At 43.8% G+C, this 21,141-nt stretch overlaps 3 protein-coding genes across 6 annotated transcripts in view; 2 read left to right on the top strand and 1 right to left on the bottom strand.

Moving 5' to 3' along the window:
- LOC116078856 (zinc finger protein 709-like) overlaps positions 1–17,118 on the top strand; it is a 20,024-nt gene extending 2,906 nt beyond the window's left edge. Inside the window, exons 2-5 of one of the 2 annotated variants that reach the window (XR_004113651.1) lie at positions 5,671–5,797; positions 6,195–6,252; positions 6,924–7,936; positions 17,010–17,118. Coding sequence is in view for 1 of the 2 variants with exons in the window: in XM_031354216.1 (XP_031210076.1) it covers positions 5,671–5,797; positions 6,195–6,252; positions 6,924–7,597; positions 7,704–8,101 (1,257 nt within the window). In the remaining variant the exon portion in view is untranslated. Of the gene's footprint in view, positions 1–5,670; positions 5,798–6,194; positions 6,253–6,923; positions 9,438–17,009 lie in introns of those variants that run through there. The other variant, XM_031354216.1, reaches the window with a different exon arrangement.
- On the bottom strand, positions 12,316–20,870 carry Jmjd4 (jumonji domain containing 4). 2 transcript variants are annotated; one of them, XM_031354210.1, is made up of 6 exons: positions 20,398–20,870; positions 20,106–20,271; positions 17,213–17,347; positions 16,793–17,060; positions 15,775–15,921; positions 12,316–15,546 (listed from the first exon to the last, which is right to left on the bottom strand). In XM_031354210.1, exons 1-6 carry the CDS (start codon positions 20,663–20,665, stop codon positions 15,247–15,249), a joined length of 1,284 nt encoding a protein of 427 aa, XP_031210070.1. In that variant the 5' UTR covers positions 20,666–20,870; the 3' UTR covers positions 12,316–15,246. The 2 variants fall into 2 exon arrangements, with proteins under 2 accessions (XP_031210070.1, XP_031210071.1); XM_031354211.1 differs by lacking the exon at positions 17,213–17,347.
- Positions 20,862–21,141, top strand: part of Snap47 (synaptosome associated protein 47) — a 43,208-nt gene continuing 42,928 nt past the window's right edge. The window contains exon 1 of one of the 2 annotated variants that reach the window (XM_031354212.1): positions 20,862–20,995. The gene's annotated coding sequence lies outside the window, so the exon portion shown is untranslated. The remainder of the gene's footprint in view (positions 20,996–21,141) is intronic. The other variant, XM_031354215.1, reaches the window with a different exon arrangement.

The raw sequence follows: 21,141 nt of genomic DNA, 5'->3' as shown, positions 1-21,141 counted from the left end.
AAAAAAAAAAAAAAAAAAAAAAAAAAAGATTAGAAAACGGAATGATCCCTTGATCATTTCTGGTGAATTAATGAATTTAACTTCATTGAGTTTAGATCTAATGTTTTCCATCACGAATAAAGGAGTGATTCCTAGATCGAAAAAACAAAACAAAAACCCAAGAAGGCCAGGCAGTGGTGGCACACACCTTTAATCCCAGCACTTGGGAGGCAGAGGCAGGCGGATTTCTTAGGTCGAGGCCAGCCAGGTCTACAGAGTTAGTTCCAGGACAGCCAAGGCTACACAGAGAAACCCTGTCTCGAAAAAAACAAAACAACAACAACAACAAAACCAAGAGGGATGTGCTATCAGACAAATATATATAAAACTTTGTCTCAAAAAACAGAACTGAGGGCTGGAGAGATGGCTCAGAGGTTAAGAGCACTGACTACTCTTCCAAAGGTCCTTAGTTCAAATCCCAGCAACCACATGGTGGCTCACAACCATCCATAATGAGATCTGATGCCCTCTTCTGGTATGTCTGAAGACCGCTATAGTGCACTCATATACCTTAAATAAACAAATAAATCTAAAAACAAAAAACAAAACAAAACAAAACAAAAAAACCAGAACTGAATGTCCGTAGAATAAGATTTAAAATGATTTTCTAAGTAATTCTTTTGTCTTCTCTTTTTTGAACCTAAGTAGAGATTTGCCAATTATAATCATGTTTACAAATAGCTAGTTTTTGCTATAATTCATTATTTTCATTTGACTTATTTTTATTATTTATTTGTGTAAGTTTGTTTGCATGTACCTTAGTTAGGGTTTCTATTGCTGCAATGAAATACCACCAAGGCAAATTGGGATGGAAAGGGATTATTCTGCTTACCCTTTTATAGCACTGTGTTTCAGTGAAGGAAGTCAGGACAAGAACTCAAGCAGAACAGGATCCTGGAGGCAGGAGCTGATGTAGAGGCCATGGAGGGATGTTACTTACTGGCTTGCTTCACATGGCTTGCTCAGCCAGCTTTCCTATAGAACCCAGAACTACCAGCCCAGGGATAGCACCACCCACAATGGGCTGGGCCCTTCCCTATTGATCACTAATTAAGAAAATGCCTTACAGCATTTGCCAGCTGAACTATTTCGTTAACCCAATTAATTGGTTTATTTATTTATTTTTTTAAAGTGTATTCATATATATTTTTAAAGATTTTATTTCTTTTATTTTATTTATTTTATGTGTATGAACTGTACAGATGGCCGTGACCCTCTCTGGCCCCGCTTGCTCAGGCCCCTCCGGCCCCTCCGCCCCACTCACTCCAGCATAATGCACTGTAGCTGTCTTCAGATGCACCAGAAGAGGGCGTCAGATCTCATTACGGGTGGTTGTGAGCCACCATGTGGTTGCTGGGATCCGAACTCAGGACCTTCGGAAGAGCAGTCAGTGCTCTTACCCGCTGAGCCATCTCGGCAGCCCCTATTTATTTATTCTTAAGGTATGGTCTCATGATGTAGCCTTGTTTGGCCTGGAACTTGATTGAAGATATATACCACCATGCCTAGCTTTTATTAATTTTGTTTTACTTCTTGAGGCAGGGTCTCTTGTATCCCTTTCTCATTTGATTTCTGTTTTGTTAAAGATATATCATTTATTTTAAATTTAAATTATTTTGATTATGTGCATGCAAAAATTTGTGCACCAGTACTTTGCTTGTTGAGGCCAATTTCCTGAAATTGGAGTTACAGGAGCTGAGAGCTCCTCTGCGATTGGGTGCTAGGAATGGAAGAATGAAGAGCAAAGTAGTCCTGTATCAACGTAGGGAATTTGAGAAGGTGCCAATGGAGTCGCAGTCAAATCAAATTGGGGCTGGAGCGATGACTTAGCTGTTAAAAGTGTATACTACTGTTGTAGAAGACTCAGGTTTCTGGAAGTGAATTTGATGTTTTAAACTTTTTCTGTGTACTGGCTATATTATATTCCACAATTTAAGCTTCTTTTCCTTGAACTATTCAGGCTCTCTTAGATGACTCTCTGTGGTCCATCCACATGTGATTTGGGACTTTATGATTTAATTTCCAGGTTGGAGGTTTCTAACTGCAATTCTGTTACTGATTGCTATTCAGTGCTTCCATGTTCATTGGGTACTTTATGTGCTTGTTGTTGTGTGTTTGCTCATTCAGAATCTGGTCTATCATTTAGTTTTGCTGTTGACTAAACTGTTGTAGAAATATCGCTGAAATCCTGGTTGATGTTGATTAACATTACCATTACTGCTTTTCTGTCCATTTAAAGCTGTCAGTTACTGATAAGGAGTATTGTGGTATTTCTAACTGTAATTATGAATTTCTCTATTTTGCATTTTAATTCCAGGAGTTTTTCCCTATATAATTTGAACATCTGTTTTATGTTACACATATTAAAGGCAGTTGATCATTTAAAACATCGTATTTAGTGAGTGTAGCATTTATTGACTATAGTGTCTGGTTTCTCAAAGATAATTTATCTTAAATCTTTTTTCTCATTCCCTATTCTTGGTGTTGTGTTTTCTTAACTGAAAAATGGACATTTGACAATTGTAATACAGGACAACTAAAAATCAATTTCCCCGCTTTCTCTGCTGTCTGCTCTTGTTTACCAAACACTACTTTGTCTTTGTCTTTTGTGTGTTTGTGTGTGTGTGTGTTTAAAGATTTATTTATTTGGGGCTGGAGAGGTGGCTCAGTGGTTTAGAGCACTAACTGCTCTTCTGAAGGTCCTGAGTTCAAGCCCCAGCAACCACATGGTGGCTCACAACCATCCATAATGAGATCTGATGCCCTCTTCTGGTGCATCTGAAGACAGCTACAGTGTACTTAGATATAATAAATAAATCTTAAAAAAAAAAAGATTTATTTATTTTATGTATTATGTGAGTCACTGTTGTCAGACACACCAGAAGAGGGCATCAGATCCCATTACAGATAGTTGTGAACCACCATGTGGTTGCTGGGAATTGAACTTGAACTTCTGGAAAAGCAGTCAGGACTCTCAACCCCAAGCCATCTCTCCAGCACTCCCCCCCCCCCATGTGTGTGATCAACAGAGTGCATCACCACTGTCTGGCCAGCTGTGTCCATTTATGTAGTGAAAATCCTGTCCAAATATTTTCTTTAAAATTAAAAAAAAATATTCTTAAATGACAAAGCCTCATTATGTAGACAAGCTAGCCTCCAACTCATTGGCCTTGTCTTCTGAATGCTGGGATTAAAGGTATGTGTCACCATGCCCAGCTTCCACTCCCCCACTCCTAAAAAAGGCTGTGTACCTGCATGAAATGACCTTGAAAGCTGAAAGGCGACATTCGAAATCCTAGAACTGGAACTTTAGGTTAGCTGCCTTGTGGGCACTAGGAGTTGAACCTGGGTCCTCTACAAGAGTAACAAGCACTTTTTAACTGCTGAGCTATCTCCAGCCCCTATTTCCAAAATATTTTTGTGGAGTCTGTATTGCTTATGTATACTCAGTTTGTTGTATTGTTCACTATTATTTATTGAACCAGTTTTGATATATTTCTGTGAATTTCATAAACTAAAACAGAAAAATTAGAAGAGATACCAAATGTTCACCTCTTTCAAGAGGATGGGATTATGTATTCCTTTTAACACATAATCAATCAGATTGGGGTTTTGGCCTTAGAGTTTCTTGGGATGCATGGAGCTTTCTCAGTTTCACATTATACTTAGGTACTTTTGAATACTTTAATTTTTTTAAAAGATTTATTTATTTTATGTATGTTAGTACACTGTTGCTTTTGTCAGACACACCAGAAGAGGGCATCAGATCCCATTACAGATGGATGTGAGCCACCTTTGGTTGCTGGGAATTGAACTCAGGACCTCTGGAAGAGCAGTCAGTGCTCTTTTTTGTTTGTTTGTTTTCGAGACAGGGTTTCTCTGTGTAGCCCTGGCTGTCCTGGAACTCACTCTGTAGACCAGGCTGGCCTTGAACTCAGAGATCAGCCTGCCTCTGCCTCCCAAGCACTGGTATTAAAGGTTTGTGCTGCCCACCACCACCACCTGGTGAGCAGTCAGTGCTCTTAACTGCTGAGGCATCCTTCAAACTTGAATACTTTAATTTTTAAAAGAAAGATTCACTGCAGCATTTTCTTCCAGAGTTTAGGTGGTGTGTACACATTGTGGGTATAAGGAGCAGTTTTTGCTTACTTGATGCAAAATGAGATCTGCTCTGTTCCTGAGCTGGAAACTTATAGGCTACTGGCTTTAAGACTGTTAGCATGTTTCTCAGTTAGGGTTTTACTGCTGTGAACAGACACCATGACCAAGGCAAGTCTTATAAAGGACAACATTTCATTGGGCCTGGCTTACAGGTTTAGAAGTTCAGTCCATTTTCATCTAGGTGGGAGCATGGCAGCATCCAGGCAGGCATGGTGCAGGAGGAGCTGAGAGATCTACATCTGCATCTGAAGGCTGCTAGTGGAAGACTGGTTCCCAGGCAGCCTAGGACAAGGGTCTTAAAGCCCACTTTCACAGTGACACACCTACTCCAACAAGGCCACACCTCCCAACAGTGCCACTCCCTGGGCCAAGCATATACAAACCATCACAGCATGTCAGAGACAAATTAAAACAAGGATGAGTAGAAGTCTCACAAGGCCTTTTCAGATTTTTATACGCTTACATTCAAATAGCTGATATAAAATTTTTGAATATTGAAATTTATAGCAAAGTTGCTTTTGATGGTTTTACTTTACTCGAGTTTCTGTGGAGGGATGTGTGTTTGGAGCAGCCCCAAGCCACTTTGCTGACCTCATTTTCCCTGGACTATGTGGATGTTCATGGACTGATGCTGTTTGTGCCATTGCTTTACTGTGGTACCTCGATTGCTGTTGCAGTGAAAGGCAGGCGCTGGCATTAGGAAGCACTAGTCTGACTGCTCTTTCTGGGATCTTGTCGTTTTCCGAATGTCTTGTACTTCCATGTGAAACTTTACATTGGTTTTGAATTCCTGTAAGTTAGTCATCCAGGGTTCTAATTGTTCTTAGTCTAAAATTTGGATTTTTGGAATTCCTCCCAAATCTTGAGGTCCCTGATACACCAGCAAAAGTCCAACTTACTAATTCTTTCTAACCATAAGAACTCTGACAGTACAATTATTAACATCACTTTGAGGATGCAGACAGTAGGATTTGATTAGTAACATGGATTGGAGATGTACTATGCTGTGATAAACTAGAGATAACTGAGAAGCACATCTTTTTGTTTGTTTGTTTTCTTATTTTTTGTTTTTTTTTTCTGAGACATGGTTTCTCTGCATAGCCCTGGCTGTCCTGGAACTCACTCTGTAGACCAGGCTGGCCTCAAACTCAGAAATGTGCCTGCCTTTGCCTCCCAAGTGCTGGGATTAAAGGCGTGCGCCATCACAGCCTGGCTCGAGAAGCACATCTTATTCCCTGGATTTACCAATGCAGAGGGTGTTTTCACTCTGCAATTGCTTTCCTGAGTGCCTCAGTTCAATGATATTATTAATACGGCTGTATGTGGACAACTGAATACATAAGAAAGTAAACTTTTAGGTGACCAAATGATGGAATGAATATTTAGAAATCACAAATCATGTGATAGAGTATAGATTCCTAGTGATGTAAGTCTTACCCAGCCTCTAAAACACATTGTGGGATATTTTAGAACTCAGTGGCCTTTGACGATGTGGCTATAAACTTCACCCAGGAAGAGTGGGCTTTGCTGGATCCCTCCCAGAAGAATCTCTACAGAGATGTGATGGAGGAAGTATTTAGGAACCTGACTTGTATAGGTAAGAATGATAATTTTTTTCTTTTTCTTTTTTTTAAACATACTTTAATTGTATATGCATTTGTATTTTGTCTGCATATATATCTGTGTGAATGTGCCAGATCTTGGAGTTACAGACAGTTGTGAGCTGCTATGTGGGTACTGGAAATTGAACCCAGGTCCTATGGAAGAGCCGTCAGTGGTCTTAACTGCTAAGCTATCTCTTGAGCCTAACATTTCTTTACTTAATTACACAAAAACATCCTGGGAATTTTTTTTTTTTTATCAATTTTAACGGTAGAAAGGAACTACTTTTATGAATAAATGGACATGATTTTTAGTATATAGTGAATCTCAAAGCTGCTATTAATTTTTTGAAGCTCCTAACTAATAGTGCTTTTCCTTGGTCTGTATTTTAGAGAAAGGGCGGGAAGACCAGAACCTTGATAAGGACAAAAATCTTGAGACAAATCTAAGGTAATCTGAATTCATAAGAGGTATGCTGCTCCTTGAGGGAAGCTTAGCATGCCTGTGAACTTTGGTAAACAAACCGAACAGATAAGCACAACTTTAAACACTGATTACTAGCTTATTGGTCCCCACCCCCAGTTTAACGGCATTTTGTTTTTAAGTTAGTTGATTTTCATACAGTACTAAGAAACTATGTGAATGCCACTGTTTTGATGACAGATTTGGGGAAGCCATGATTCAGAAAGATGATTCCATTTACTTTCTAATAATTAAGACATGCCAGGCTGGGTGGTGGTGCACGCCTTTAATCCTAGCACTTGGGAGGCTGAGTCAGGCGGATTTCTGAGTTCAAGGCCAGCCTGGGCTACAGTGAGTTAGTTCTAGGACAGCCAGGGCAATACAGAAAAACCCTGTTTCAAAAAACAAGAGATGCCAAGACATTTGGACTTTCTCTGAAATTAGTTATAATGTAAGTCCAAGACATTAATAAATAGAAATTCAGTAATAAGCCAACCTTCAATATGTGTTTGCCTTTTGTACAGAAGTCATATGGTAGTTCTGTAAAAGCAAAGATCATAAAAAATCAATGTGGATAAAGTTTCAGTGAGATTACAAATCTTAATCTGAAAAAAAAGTGCTTAGAAAAAAATCTTCATATGTTGTTCATTCCTTAATAGGCACATTATAGCCAACTCTGGATACAACCTGTATGAAAGGGAAGAATACTCTGAGAAGCCATATAAATTTACACAGTATAGGAACTCTTTCATTTCTCTTATGAGTATTCAACATAATGGACATATGATAACGGACACTGGAAGTAAGCCTTACAAGTGTATGCTATGTGGGAAAGCTTTTCATTTCCCCAGCGAATTCAGAATCCACTTAAGAACTCATACAGGAGAGAAGCCCTATGAATGTAAACAGTGTGGGAAAGCTTTCAGTCATTCCAGCTCCTTTCGAAAACATGAGAGAACTCACACTGGAGAGAGGCCCTACGTATGTAAACAATGTGGGAAAGCCTTTAATTGTTCTGGTTCCATCCGAAAACATGAAAGAACTCATACTGGGGAGAAGCCTTATGAATGTAAACAGTGTGGGAAAGCCTTCAACTGTCCCAGTTATCTTCAAATTCATGAAAGAAGCCACACTGGAGAGAAGCCCTATGAATGTAAACAGTGTGGGAAAACATTCACTTGTTCCAGTTCTCTTCGAAAACATGAGAGAACTCACACTGGAGAGAAGCCCTATGAATGTAAACAATGTGGGAAAGCCTTTAGTTGTTCTAGTTCCTTTCGAAAGCATGAACGGACTCATACTGGGGAGAAGCCCTATGAATGCAAGCAGTGTGGTAAGGCCTTCTTTTCTCTCACAAGTGTTCGAACACACATGATAAAGCACACTGGAAATGGGCCTTTTAAATGCAATGTATGTGAAGAAGTGTTTCCCTTTTCCAGTGTATTTAGAAGACATCAAACATCTCATGCTGGAGAGAAGAAGCCCTATGAATGTAAACAATGCAATAAATGGTTTAGTTCCAACACTTCACTTCAAAATCACAGAAGAAGTCATAATGGGGAAAAGCCCTATGGCTGTAAACAGTGTGGTAAAGCTTTCAGTTGTCCCAGTTACATTTGAAAACATGAACGAGCTCATGCTGGGGAAAAATCCTGTCCATGCAAACAGTGTGGTAAGTGCTTCAGTGCTTCCTGTTCTCTTCAGATACACGAAAGAATTTATACTGGAGAAAAAGCCCTATAAATGTGAACAAGGTGCTAGAGCATTCAGTTGCTCCACTTCCATTAGGAAACAGGAACAAATTCATAGTGGGGAGAAATCCTATAAATTAGTGTAGGAAAGCCTTTGCTTCCAGTTAGAATTGATTACTAACAGTCTTATAAGTTATTCATTACAGTCTTATGAATGTAAATTCTAGCAAATCCTTAGTTTCTCTAACAGGTTTTTGTTTGTTTGTTTTAACAAAAATCACAAAGCACACTGGAAATGGACCTTTGAAATGTGAGGTATGTAAAAAAATGCCTTTCACATTTCACAGTCCCAGTATATTTAGAGCACATCAAATAAACTCATGTAGGAGAGAAACAATGTGAATGCAGACAATGTGGTAGATCCTTCACTTCTTCCAGGTATCCTCAGAACCATTAAAGAATTCATGTTGGAGAGTATCCCTATTAATGAAAGCACTAGAGAGCCACTTACTACAATTGCCTTGTAAACATGAGTAAACTTGTACCGGAGACACATCCTTTGAGTACAAATAAGTATGGTAAATATCACATTTTCCATTTGCCCTCAAAGACACTAAATACTCCTTGGACAATAAATCATCAGAGTATCTGTAATGAATATGAAAAAAGTGTTTTCTTAATTTTCATAAAGGACATAAACAAGGTTCACCCTGAACAATAAGAAAGGCCATGTTTGTGAGAAAGAAAGGTAAAGCTTCAAATGTCACAGTTCTCTCAGATTATGTGAAAGAACACATACTAGCTAAACACTAGGAATAGGAATGTGGGGGGAAGCATTCAGGTTTTCAGTGCTCTTCAAAGGTATAAAAAGGACCAGAGGGAAAAAAGTCTATAGGTCTAAGTAATATGGGTAGGCCTCAATTTTTACACTTCTTTCTGAGAAGCATAGAAGAACCCTGGAGAAAAGTCTGAGTGTAAGAAATATCAGAAAACCTTCAGTTTTCTCACTCTTATTTGAAGATATGATAGGACTCATCTAGAAAAAGACTATTGGGTACAGAAAGTCTACTGAGTTCATTTCTCATTGAAAGGTATGTGATACACTGGAGATGGCCGTGCATTACATTGACTTTACAATGTGAAAACAATGTTTTTCTGGGTTAAAGCATGGAATGTGTCTTTTTATATTAGATACAATTTTGTAGTATTTTGTTGAGATTTTTTTACAAACTGTATTCAAAGATTTATGTATCTTGGTATAGTATATAATATAGTATTATTTAGTACATACAGTGTATGCATGTATATATGTGTATCTGTAGGATACAGTATAGTTTGTATATGAGTAGTATATATTATATAACTAGTTTACATGGTATGTAATTAAATGTAGTCACTATTTTACTATAGTATTATACTACATGGCTATGCTATTGGAGTCTTATCAGTGTGTAGAATAAAGTATTTGAGTTACCCACCCCAGTCCCTGTCTGTAGCTATTTCTTGCTCCAGGAGCTTGGCTGTCAGGATCCCCAATATTCAGCATCAACTGTTTTCACCAGGTGGAAAACAGGAATGGTTTTCTTACCAACCTATGGACTTGGGACTGCAGCTGGTATCAAAATCCTCAGCATAACCGGGCAGTGGTGGCGCACGCCTTTGATCCCAGCACTTGGGAGGCAGAGGCAGGTGGATTTCTGAGTTCGAGGCCAGCCTGGTCTTACAGAGTGAGTTCCAGGACAGCTGGGGCTACAGAGAAACCCTGTCTCGAAAAACCAAAAAAAAAAAAAAAAAATCCTCAGCATCAACTGGATGTGGTGGTATACCTTTAATCCCAAAAATAGGGAGGTAGAGACAGGAAAGAAAGGAGGGAAGAGGAGGAGGAGGGAGGAAGAAAGAAAGCAAACAAAAATCAAACAAAGGAAACAATTCCACAGACTCTTAAGCATTGCCCATTCTTTTCCCTGAGGACTAGGGAAGGTCCTATTTTGCAGGTCTGGGAATGTGGCCATCAAACTTTAGAGCAGGTCTCCAGAAAGTTGTCAATTAACAGTCTGTAGACATCCTTTTCACATCCTATACACTGTACATACCAAAGTTACAAGGCCTAGCACCATCTTTACTCAAGGCATATAAGATCTCTCTCATTTTACAACTGCAAGAGATTGGACACCAGAATCATGAATCCAAAGGTTACCTTTAAATGTTTCATAATTCTTAGGGAAGATTTTCAGAGACAAAGACTTCAGAGATTATGAAAAAAAGCCCTGGCACTACTTGGGCTTATACCATGAGGCTTCAAGGTCTTATCTAGTGGTCACAAGTGGTTAAGAAGGCTATATGCCCTGATACCTACTTCAGCTCTTACTTAAGGAAGATACTGTTTGTGTTTCTGGGATTACCCACGTCACACACCAGGGCCTCATCTCACAGGACCTGATGAAGGTTCCATGGCATCCTGTGACATCAAAACTTTAGCCTCTGTTACTACAATCCCAGGTACCTGCATTCCTCAGTCCAGGGAAGGTCTTCTCATGGCTGTGAAGGGTCACAGCCTATGGTATTACCTATGTTTGTCCTGGGATGAGGCCAGGAATAGTTCCCAGTATCCTGTAGAACAAGTAATGGTAGATGCTGCCAAAACACCTATCATTACACTAGCCTGTAGTTCCTGTGGACACATTTGTTAAATACATAATTGTACAACTACTTCTATTGTGCAAAACTATTGTGCTTTTAACTATCAAGGTACTCATGCACACTGCTTATGAAACAAAGATAAAAGCACACAGGCTTTGCTCAGTTATAGGCAAATATTAGAGCCTATAGGCACCCTACAAGGAACTGTACACTGACACATGGGTAGGGTTACAGACTTTTTTTTTTTTTTTGGTTTTTCGAGACAGGGTTTCTCTGTGTAGCTCTGGCTGTCCTGGAACTCACTCTAGACCAGGCTGGCCTCCAACCCAGAAATCTGCCTGCCTCTGCCTCCCAAGTGCTGGGATTAAAGGCGTGCGCCACCATGCCCGGCCAGTGTGCTCTTCTTATAGGTATGACTCACTTTCCTTTGGGGTGGGCTTTCCCTGATCCCTCCCACCCCCACACTGCCCATTTGTTTCTATCACTGGTTTATTTTTTATATACTAATCTACATAATTTATATAGCATATACTTTGTATGTTCTGCTCTATTCTCCCACCACATCTTCAGCATCAAACCTGACTACTGGGGAATCAGACCCCTGTATATTTATTTCTCCATGTCACGATGGCCTTTTCTCTTCACCAGCTAAACAAGAAACCACCTTAAGAATAGTATGAGTATATAAATCTAACTTGCAGACTTGCGCCTGCCTATGTGGTGGGAATTCTGGCGGTGCTGCAGAGTACAGGGACTTTTTGGGAGCTATGGTTGGACACTTGGGAAGCACCTGTGTGTGGATGAGTAGGAGCTGGGACAGGGACTGGTATGGTAGGGTGTGGACTCGGTCTGCTGCCTCTCAGGTTGCCTTGGTTGTCTCCTCCTGTCATCAGTTCCTCAGAGGCATTTGGTAGAAAGGCTGCCACCACTTGGGAATTTCCCACACAAGCACTGGCAGATGGTGCTCGTGTGAGGAACAGCTAGCTAGGTGTGGTCTGTGGGTGAGTTAGAAACCAGGTATGATTGGAATGCAGCTCCATACTCTTTCCCCCTTTGCAAGGCTTGCATGCACCAGCTGACAAGACAGAACCTGGCTTCATACAACAATTTGTACTGTGTGGATCTGAGAGAAGATGACTCATTGCTTTTCTGCCATGCCTTGTGAATTCCAATATTGAGAAACAAGAGAAAGAAGTGAAAGCTTCCTGGCCTATCTCCTCAGCAAGAGGAGACTTGCTGAGGCCTTTCTATCACTTAAGTTTTGCCTTTGCTTTCCTCCACCACATCATTCCTGTATGAATCTGCCAATTAGCTTGTTTCCCACAGGCAACAAGCAGCTGGGTTTGCTTGCTTGTTTTTTGAGATCAGATCTCCCTGCATAGCTCTGGCTGTCCGGGAACTCACTGTGTAGACAATGAGAGACCCTGTCTGAAAAAAATTAGGTTGAAGACACCCAACAATGACACTATTTGTGTGGTTTCAGGCCTCTGAGAACGTGGATAATCATATGTGTGTATACATTTGTTTTTTCACAACAAGGTTTCTTGGTGTTTCCCTGGCTGGACTAACTGTTCTGATTATTATGGAGACACTAAAACCATGTAACTTTCATGAAAATAAATGCAGGCATTTCTCTTGATAGGCTTTACAGAGTTTAGGGTTGCACTGGTACTCTGAACCCTCCCAAGGGCTAGGATTACAGGTGTGTGTGTATGCACAGGGTATTGATTTTTCTTTATTTTATTTTAAAGAAAAGACTTATGTGAGTATACTGTACTGTCTTCAAAGACTCCAGAAGAGGTCATCCAATCCCATTACAGATGGTTGTGATCCACCATGTGGTTGCTGGGAATTGAACTCAAGACCTCTGGAAAAGCAGTCAGTGCTTTTAACTGCTAAGCCATTTCTCCAGCCCAGGTTAGTGATTTTTTTTTTATAAACCAACTTTTGGAAGTCTATTCCAAAGACTTGTGCTGGTTATTTCCATTTTACTGTGTAGGTTCTATTTTTTGAGTTATTGATCCAAGATGCTTATTCTTTAGTCCTGCCAGCTTATCATTTTCCCCCTAGGTAGCTATCTTACAAATAGTTTGTATACTGTCTCTTCATTTTTGGTACCCTCTGGTGTATTTTCTTATGTTGCTCTTGATTTTTTATTTTACCCTCCCATAATCTATATCTACACTTTAGTTCTCCAACTATTTCTTATTTAATTGCAGGCTTAGCCAGGCATAGTGGCCTGTGTGTGTGTGTATCATCCTCCTACTGGGAGGGATGAGGGAAGAGGATTCCCTGAACACAGATTTGAGCCCCTCCTCGGGCTCAGATTAGGATATTTTTCTTTTCCAAGACAGGGTTTCTCTGTATAGCCCTGGCTGTCCTGGAACTCACTCTGTAGACCAGGCTGGCCTCACTCAGAAATCCACCTGCCTCTGCCTCTCAAGTGCTGGGATTAAAGGCATGTGCTGCCATCACCACCCGGCAGGATATTTTTCTTTTGTTAATGATTCCTTCAAACAGCAGTGTCACAATGGGAACATGTGTCAGTAAATTAAGGTTGTGCCTTCGGCAGCTGGGGCAACACATAACATGATTTAAGATCTCGCAAAACACTAATTTTGGCTACAAGAATCAGCAATAAGAGTGGCACCAGGCATACCTGGACAGCCTGGACTGGGCAGAAATCCGTAAACAACTTTCAAATTGTGGTAGAGGCGGTTCAAGCTAGGATTTGGGCAGTTTATGAAGTACTTAAGCAGCATGAAGGGGCTCCTCCACTTTGACATGGATTCTAGGGTTCAAACCTGGCAACAGATTTGCACAGCAAGTAAGTACCTTTACCTGCTGAGCCATGTATCGTGGGCCCCTCCTGGCTGTTAATCTGACTCGGGATTCTATTCGTCTAGTTATAATGGTCATGGGAATACATAGTAGCCAGTATCTATCATACAAGGCCTAGGATGTTAATTTTTAATTCTGTCAGTCTAGAGTAAATTAACTTGCTGGGCCACTTGAGTGAAGTTGAAGTGTCTTCACATAGGGAAAGGAACCAGGGCCCCAGGTACTACAACCCTGACCAGCTAAAGGCAAGAGTCTGGACAAGCTTATCTACCTGGCCATGTCTGAGGACTCCCTAAAATAGTGCTGGCAGAGGCTCTGAAATAGGAGGTGCTTCCACTATTTAGCTGATAAAGGGCTTGAAGGTATTAGTAAATAATTTTCTTTCCACTGATTGTACATCAACACCGAGCGCCATCCTCCTGGGCACTGATCTCCAGCAGCTCCCCAGTGGTCCTAACCAAGAGGAAAGCTGCTCTTCGAGGCAGGCAGGGAAGAAAGACAGGTGTCCCCGCCCCTACCCACATGCTTACACTTAGCTAGTCTGTAGAGGACCTGCAGCTCACAGGGTGAATTAGCTAGTCTGCAGCACACCACCAGTTGTGCCTTGTAAGATGCAGCTTTCTAAAGCCTCACGTGGCTCTGCCGAAAATATTCCCAGGTCTTACCCGGAAGCGGTTCTTAGGGATAATAGGGTGTGCCATTGGCATGAGGTCCTGTATAAGAAGCCTACAAAGATTGTGGCCAATTCTACTTACAATTTCCTTCTTCCTATAAGGCCTCAGCTCAGACCTTGAAGGCTACAGGTTTAGGCAGTTTTTTGTCTGCAAAGATGTCTACAAGTCCAGCATTATTTAGAGTTGTGCTTCATCCTGGTGGTCTATGCTGCAGTCCAGAGTAAGCAGCAGGCTCTCACAGTGGTTGCACACCCCTGCCCTAAGCCACAACCCCTACTTCTAGAAACAGCACAGAGAACATGGTGGTGTGCAGACACCAGAAGTGTCATATGGATTCGTGCAGGCCATGAAGCAATTGTTGGTCTCCACCTCAGACTCAGAGAACATGCATGGGCAATGAGCACAGCCAACAGAGGCACTGACTTATCCAGAGTCAGCCCGAGACTGGGTATCTGTCTCCACTGCAGGGCTCGCTATACTTCTGCAGATGAGCTAGCATAGGAGGCCAGGCCTTTAAGGAATGCTGTGGGGAAGAATGCTACTGCTCCCTAGTTCTGTACCATCATCTCCATCCCGAGGACTTGGATGGACCAGTACCTGAGTTTTTCAGCCACTTAGCACTGTGCCTCCAGCCCCTGGCAAACAACACCCATCTAAAGAACTCCCCCTTCAGCTTATCATACCCTGGTTAATTCCTCCTAGTTTAGTTGGGGTCTGGAGCTCCTAGGACAGAACTAGAGGATGAAGAGGCTTGGAGGGCAACTGCATACATACATATATATCTATGTCCCAGGTTACACAGGGACACCTCCAAGGTAGGCAGATTGGATGTCCATCACTCAGGAGTCCTAGGATAACTAGAAGAGGCTGAGAGGCTCGGAAGAAACCTAATTTCATGACCACTACTCAATTCACATTCTTGGCAGGCTTGCTAGAGGCCAGATCTCTCTAGCCTCCAAGAGTTAAATTCCCATTTTGGCTGGACCTTCCTCAAGGTCCACTCTGTAAGAACTGCACTGGCACAGGCTTGGGGCACATCCTATTCCTCAAGGGAAGATAGCTTGCATTTCCAGAAGGGCCCTGGGGCAAGAGAGGCTGCTCTCCAGAATTCTCCCTGCATCTTGATATGTAACATACTAAAGGGCCTCTGTAGCAGTCACTGTGTCCTCCAGCTGCTGAAGCAACTCCTCTGGCTGTGGTGAGAATACGCTGGTGTCTACTCTCTGAAAGTCAGGATTCACAACCACAGAGGCCAGCACATCTGCGAGGCGGCCAATATCAAACGCAGCCTGCTGTAGGCCCAGGCCTAGGCTCTGGCTGTCCCCTGAATCCCCCTTCAGTCCTTGTCTCAGGACAAGGAGCCTCTTCTCAGCGATGATTTTGAGAAAATGGTAAAATTCTTCAAAGTTGATCCCCGTGCAGGACTTCATGATGACCTGGACCAAGAGGAAAGGGAAAGTAAGCCCTGGGATCACATTGAGACTCAGACTGCTCGGGTGTGCAAGGATTCCCTCCCACACACCCAGGGGTCAGGGGCCAAGACGGGACCCAGAGACAAGGGTTCAGAGCCAGGGTAGTCACCAGTAGGGTCTGAGTCATGAAGCCTGGCCCTGGCATCTGCCCTGGCCCCAAGGCTGACTCAACATGAGCTGGTTGCTTCCCACCTGGCAGTGGTGATGCCAGTCAGGCATGGAGTCCTTCCATTCTCCAACCTCATGCTGCACGGCCTGGAGCTCTTGCTGCAAGAAGTGCCACATGTTTGCCAGGTTGCAGCCATTGACCCAGTTGTGGTTGATAGAGATAGTGTCATCCTGGAGGGCAGAAGACAAGCTGGTCTATGAGGCAGCAGCGGGCCTCAGCATGGGTGAGGAAATCAAGTCCCATCCGATGTCCACCAGGCTCAGTGTTTTGGGTGGGTGTAATAGTTTCAGCTGTCAACTTGACACCATCTAGAATCACCTGAGAAGATAATCTCAACGAGCAATTGTCGACATTGATGGCCTGTGGGCATGTCTGTGGGGAGGCTGTCTTAATTGGTGTGGGAAGACCCACCTCATTGTGTGTAGCAACATTCCCTAAGCAGGGGGGTCCTAAACTGTGTAAGACTAGAGAAGCTGAGCAGAGCAGTAAATAAAGTAAATCTTTATGCATTCATTCCTCTAATCTTGACTGTGGATGTGACATGATGTGTCATTTGAAGTGCCTGCCTTGACTTCCCCACAATGATAAACTGTAACCTGGAATAAACCCTCTTCTTTCCTAAGTTGCTTTTCATTAGAGTACTTTATCACAGTAATGAAGAATAGCAGGCAAAGGTAGAAAACAGACTCGGCTACTGTAGCCAGGAATGTAGATGAAGGACAAAGGAGGCACCAGGTTAACATAGGGCAAGGGGATAAGATCTCAGTGGTCTCATTCGTGGCTTCCCTACCCTGTGTCCAGGTAGAAAACAGACTCGGCTACTGCAGCCAGTAATGTGGATGAAGGACAAAGGAGGCACCAGGTTAACATAGGGCAAGGGGATAAGATCTCAGTGGTCTCATTCGTGGCTTCCCTACCCTGTGTCCAGCCTTCGAAGAGGAACAATACTGCCCTCTTTAACACTACAGAGGCAGCTGGAGTCGGAAGGCGGGGATGGAGAGGGAGGGAGCCTGGCAGAAGCAGGGTCATGTGCAGTCTTACCAGGTTGTACACTTGATGGTGCCACCCGCTGGGCACAAACACCATCTCACCAGGCTCCTGTATGACTTCAATGGGAAGGCTGTTGTGCTGGGTCCTGGGATACAGGTGGGTGTCCAGGAGCTCAGTGGAAGTCACATCGTAGGGCAGGCTACCATGGCAGTCCCGAAGGGCTTCCTCCTGCCCTGGCGGGAAGAACAACCATTTCTTCTTCCCACAGATGTTGACTGACCAGCTGAATGAGCGGAAGATGTCTGCATGGAAGGGAGACCTACAGCAAGGGCTTTTGGTTTGTGTCTTGTGGAGTCCTGCAGGGAGCCTGTTTACTTATTTATTTTTTTGATAGGCCTCTAGACACATACCCCAGATAGTCATACCTCCCATCTCACCTTCACCAGGTACCCATGTCCCTTCTGTTATTACCAGGTGCCCCTGGGGCCTGCATAGACAAAACGGTAATCATCCACATTGAGGACGTCCCAGAACTCATTCAGCCAGTCTGATGAGAAGTACTCAGGCAGGGTGAATATATCTTCCAAGTCATCCACCAAGGAGTCTCTGGGGAAAGCACGGGAACTATAGTAGTAATCCCCCATCAAATAGGGCCACCTAAGATCACCCAGTCTTAGTGGACTTCTTGACAACTGCAGATCCTGAGGACCTGAGCTGAACCTCAAATTGCTCAGTTTATAATGCTGAAGATGACTTTAGGGGCACCCCAGCTTAACCACCCCACTTAGGCAGTAGTTACTGGGCCTTGGAACACATGGTGAGCATCATCCCAGGTCATGAGCTCCAGGCCTCCTCCTTTTCCTCACCAACACTACAGAGCCTAATGGTACCAGGAACTCCAGGCTGCAGCCCCAAGTGTCAGAGCCTAATGGTACCTGGAACTCCAGGCTGCAGCCCCAAGTGTCAGAGCCTCAAAACCCATCAATGGGCCCCCAAACGCTGGATTATATTAACACCATCCTTAAGGGAGATGCTGGGAAAAACTTCTAGGTTTATGTACCTATGACTCCCAACAAGAGACAGAGATGGCCAGAGCCCTAGTAGCAACAGATTATCTGTAGGTCCCCAAATATCAGGATCCTCTTGCCTTTGCACATACAGCAAACTTGTTCATATATTAAATTCTCAGATATGGCTTCTCCTGTGGCCTCCTGATTATGCAATGCCACATCTTCTGCCCTTTTTGGTTTCAGGTCTTCCAGACAAAGGTATAGTCACTGTATTTTATTTTTTTAAAGATTTATTTATTTATTATATGTAAGTACACTGTAGCTGTCTTTAGACACCCAAGAAGAGGGCATCAGATCTCATTACAGATGGTTGTGAGCCACCATGTAGTTGCTGGGATTTTAACTCAGGACCTCTGGAAGAGCAGTCAGTGCTCTTAACCGCTGAGCCATCTCCCCAGCCCCAGTCACTGTATTTTAAATGGACAATTTTCTAGCATAAATATGCCAGTGTAATATTTGGGAAATGCTTATACCAAAGTAACATCAAAGCAAACAAATATAAAAGACAAAAAAAAAAGTTTACCTACAATCCCAAACCACTACACCAAACAACATTAAGGCCTGTGTTGAGGCTTGTTCTGTTGCTGTGTATTATAATGCTAAATTCTGTACCCTAAGGTCTAGGCCTATGAGTGAACTCTCAGTTACTAGCTCTTGTTGTGCAAACCTTGTTTCTTAGTTTAAAAACTATTGGTTAAATAAAAATGGCTATAGCCAATTACTAGAGGGATTAGAGGAAGGGGGAGTTAGGGGTGGGGTCAGTTACCTTATTGAACATGAGAGAAAAAGGAAGAACTAGGGGGTGAGGAGAAGGCGCTATGAGAAATGGACCATGAGCACATAGCCGGGGGAAACATCAAGTATTTGGGGAATACTGCTGGGGAGGTAGCCAGGCCAGCAGTTAGAAAAGTAGAACAGGGGTTAACCTCCAGTCATTGTCAAAGCTAAATAAAAGATCATAGTCTGATTCTTATTTATTTGTAAACTAGTCAGGTAGAAACTTAAATTGGTTTTACTACAGGCCTGTGAGTCTGTTTCTGCCACATCTAGATCCAGGAACCTTGTCTGGTCACATTGTACCCAGCTCTGGCTCTAGGCCCAAAGAAGTAGCATGTCAGGGTGGCTGGAGGCTGGTGTTTCTCCTGTAGCTGGCCAGTTGTGGGAACTGCAGTTCTGAGCCTTATTTTGCACACAAATGATACAGAAATTCAACTGTTCATTGGCTCACTCAATATTACACACTGTGCCTTTTTCTGGGGTCTGAGTACGATGGTCTGTGTCTGTAAAAGGCACATCAGGTAGAGGAAAACGCAGTCCCAGCGTCACTATGGAAAAGGGTCATACTCTTCCCAAAGTGAGAATTGTGTGAGCTGGGTCTTAGGTGCAGCCAAAACTCCTGAGGTGTAGGAAGCTCCTCAGCTTATGATGGGCTTATGTACTAACATGTCCGAGTTGAAAATACCACAAATCTCAAAACATACTAATAGCATGTTCTTTATATGCTCAAGACCTTAGCATTCCCAGTTGCAAAAAGAAAGAGCAGCAGTGTGCCTAAGTGCATGACCTCTGTAGCTTAGCCCAGCAACAGAGCACACTGTAGAGGTCTGATCATTTCAGTAGATCCGGGGGTTTAGACGGGGGTTGCGGCTTCTTGACACTGTCCATCATTGAGAGAGAAGGGTGGGGGAAGGATAGACCACATATGGCTAGCTTGGGAAAACACCAACATTTCAGATTTTTGAAGTAGTTTCTACTGAATGCACTGCACTCTTGCCTCAGCACAGGGTCAAAATCTAAGAAAAGCTGTCACAAGATGCTGTGTGAGAAAAGTGGAAGCCGATCAGGGAGGGTATTAAGTGTCTCTTTAAAGAGTAAAGGGGTTTCCAAAGTGGGACAAGAGTGGTTGCAGAAAGGTCACTTGTCCCTTTAGAGAGCTTAGTACGGGCCAGGGGATGGCAAGAATCCCCAGAGCAATCGTAGAAGGAAGAAGCCTGTTCTCAGTGGGGTCGTAGAGAGGACAGCTCCAGAAAATCTGAGGTACCTGCTCAAACATTATACAGAAGAGGAAGGAGACAACAGGCCGCCTGTACCCATACAAGATGTACGAAAGACTTACTTTCCCCACAAGAGTCTATCTGGCTCGCTACGTTGATCTCCCCACCGAACCCATCTTCCCACAGAACTCTGCAGGAGAGGTAGCCCCTCTGAGTGCAGTGGGCGTGCTCCACCTGGACTGGCTACACTAGATGCTTAGGGTAAGCGCCCAATGGCCATCCTCCGGCCTGTCTTATTACCTGCACAGATGCCAGTCCTTGAGGTAGAGGCAGCCCCGCGGAGAGGAGTAGCCCCCTTGGATGTACTCCTTCCAGTAACTGATATAGTCACGGAAGGGCATGTGCTCCTTGGGGTTTGAATTGTATTCCCGCACTCCACAGTTAGCAACCGGTACAACCGCGTCTCCTGCAGCGAGAGAGTCAGCACAGAAATGGTAGAGTCATACGCGTAGTTCACCCCATTCCATTTGTCTGTCCGGCCCTAGCCGCCCTCCCATCCCGGGGTCTAAGCCTCCTGTCTGCGCCCTCCTACCATACTTCTGCTGCAGGTACTCGAAGTCAGGCTTTCCCTCCGATGTCACCCAGCGTCGCCTGCTGCCCCAGCCCTCGGTGAAGGCGCTGGAAAACACGCAGGGCAGGTTAGGCAGCAGGAAGCCCTTCACGAAGTCAGCATAGGAGAAGGCGTCCGGCGTCTGAATGAAGGTCACGCTGCTGCTGGGTGTGGGGCCGCCGCCGCTAGGGACTCGGTCCCGGAGGCCCCGGTAGTACCGCTCCGCAAAGGTGCGCGTCTCCCGATCCATCCACCGAGGAACCTGACCCCAGAGGCCCAGTCCCGCTTCTCACTACACTCCAAATGGGGCCTGGAGGCTGAGAAACCCCCTAAAACCGGTTCGGAGCTGTAACCACCGAGAGGAAGCCCGGAACAAAAAACCAGAGGTGCGGCATCACAGCAGGAACTCAAGCCTTGGAGCTCCTAGTGAGTGCGCGTGCGCGCCTACGCGGCCCCGCCCTCCCGCGCAGGCGCACAAGTGCTCGCCTAGTGGATGACGAGCTCTCCAGCTGCTGGCGTCTCTGTTTGGTGGTCCATTGGAGCGTGCCAGTGCGTCTTCTGCTCGCTCCTCCGGCCTCAGGTGAGCTGCTAACGCGCAGCTAGTCAGTACCCGAGCCTGCCACCGAGACAAGAGATGAACATAAGTCCCAAACCTCAAAGGATGACTGGGTCCTGAGAGGATGTTGGGGCGCGGAGCGGGCGGTCAGGATCCGCGGGTGGGGGGGT

The sequence above is a fragment of the Mastomys coucha genome, unplaced genomic scaffold, assembly GCF_008632895.1.
Source record: "Mastomys coucha isolate ucsf_1 unplaced genomic scaffold, UCSF_Mcou_1 pScaffold5, whole genome shotgun sequence".
Classification (NCBI taxonomy): domain Eukaryota; kingdom Metazoa; phylum Chordata; class Mammalia; order Rodentia; family Muridae; genus Mastomys; species Mastomys coucha.
The sequence above is the reverse complement of the archived record's forward strand: the minus strand, read 5'-3'. Positions and strand labels throughout refer to the sequence as shown.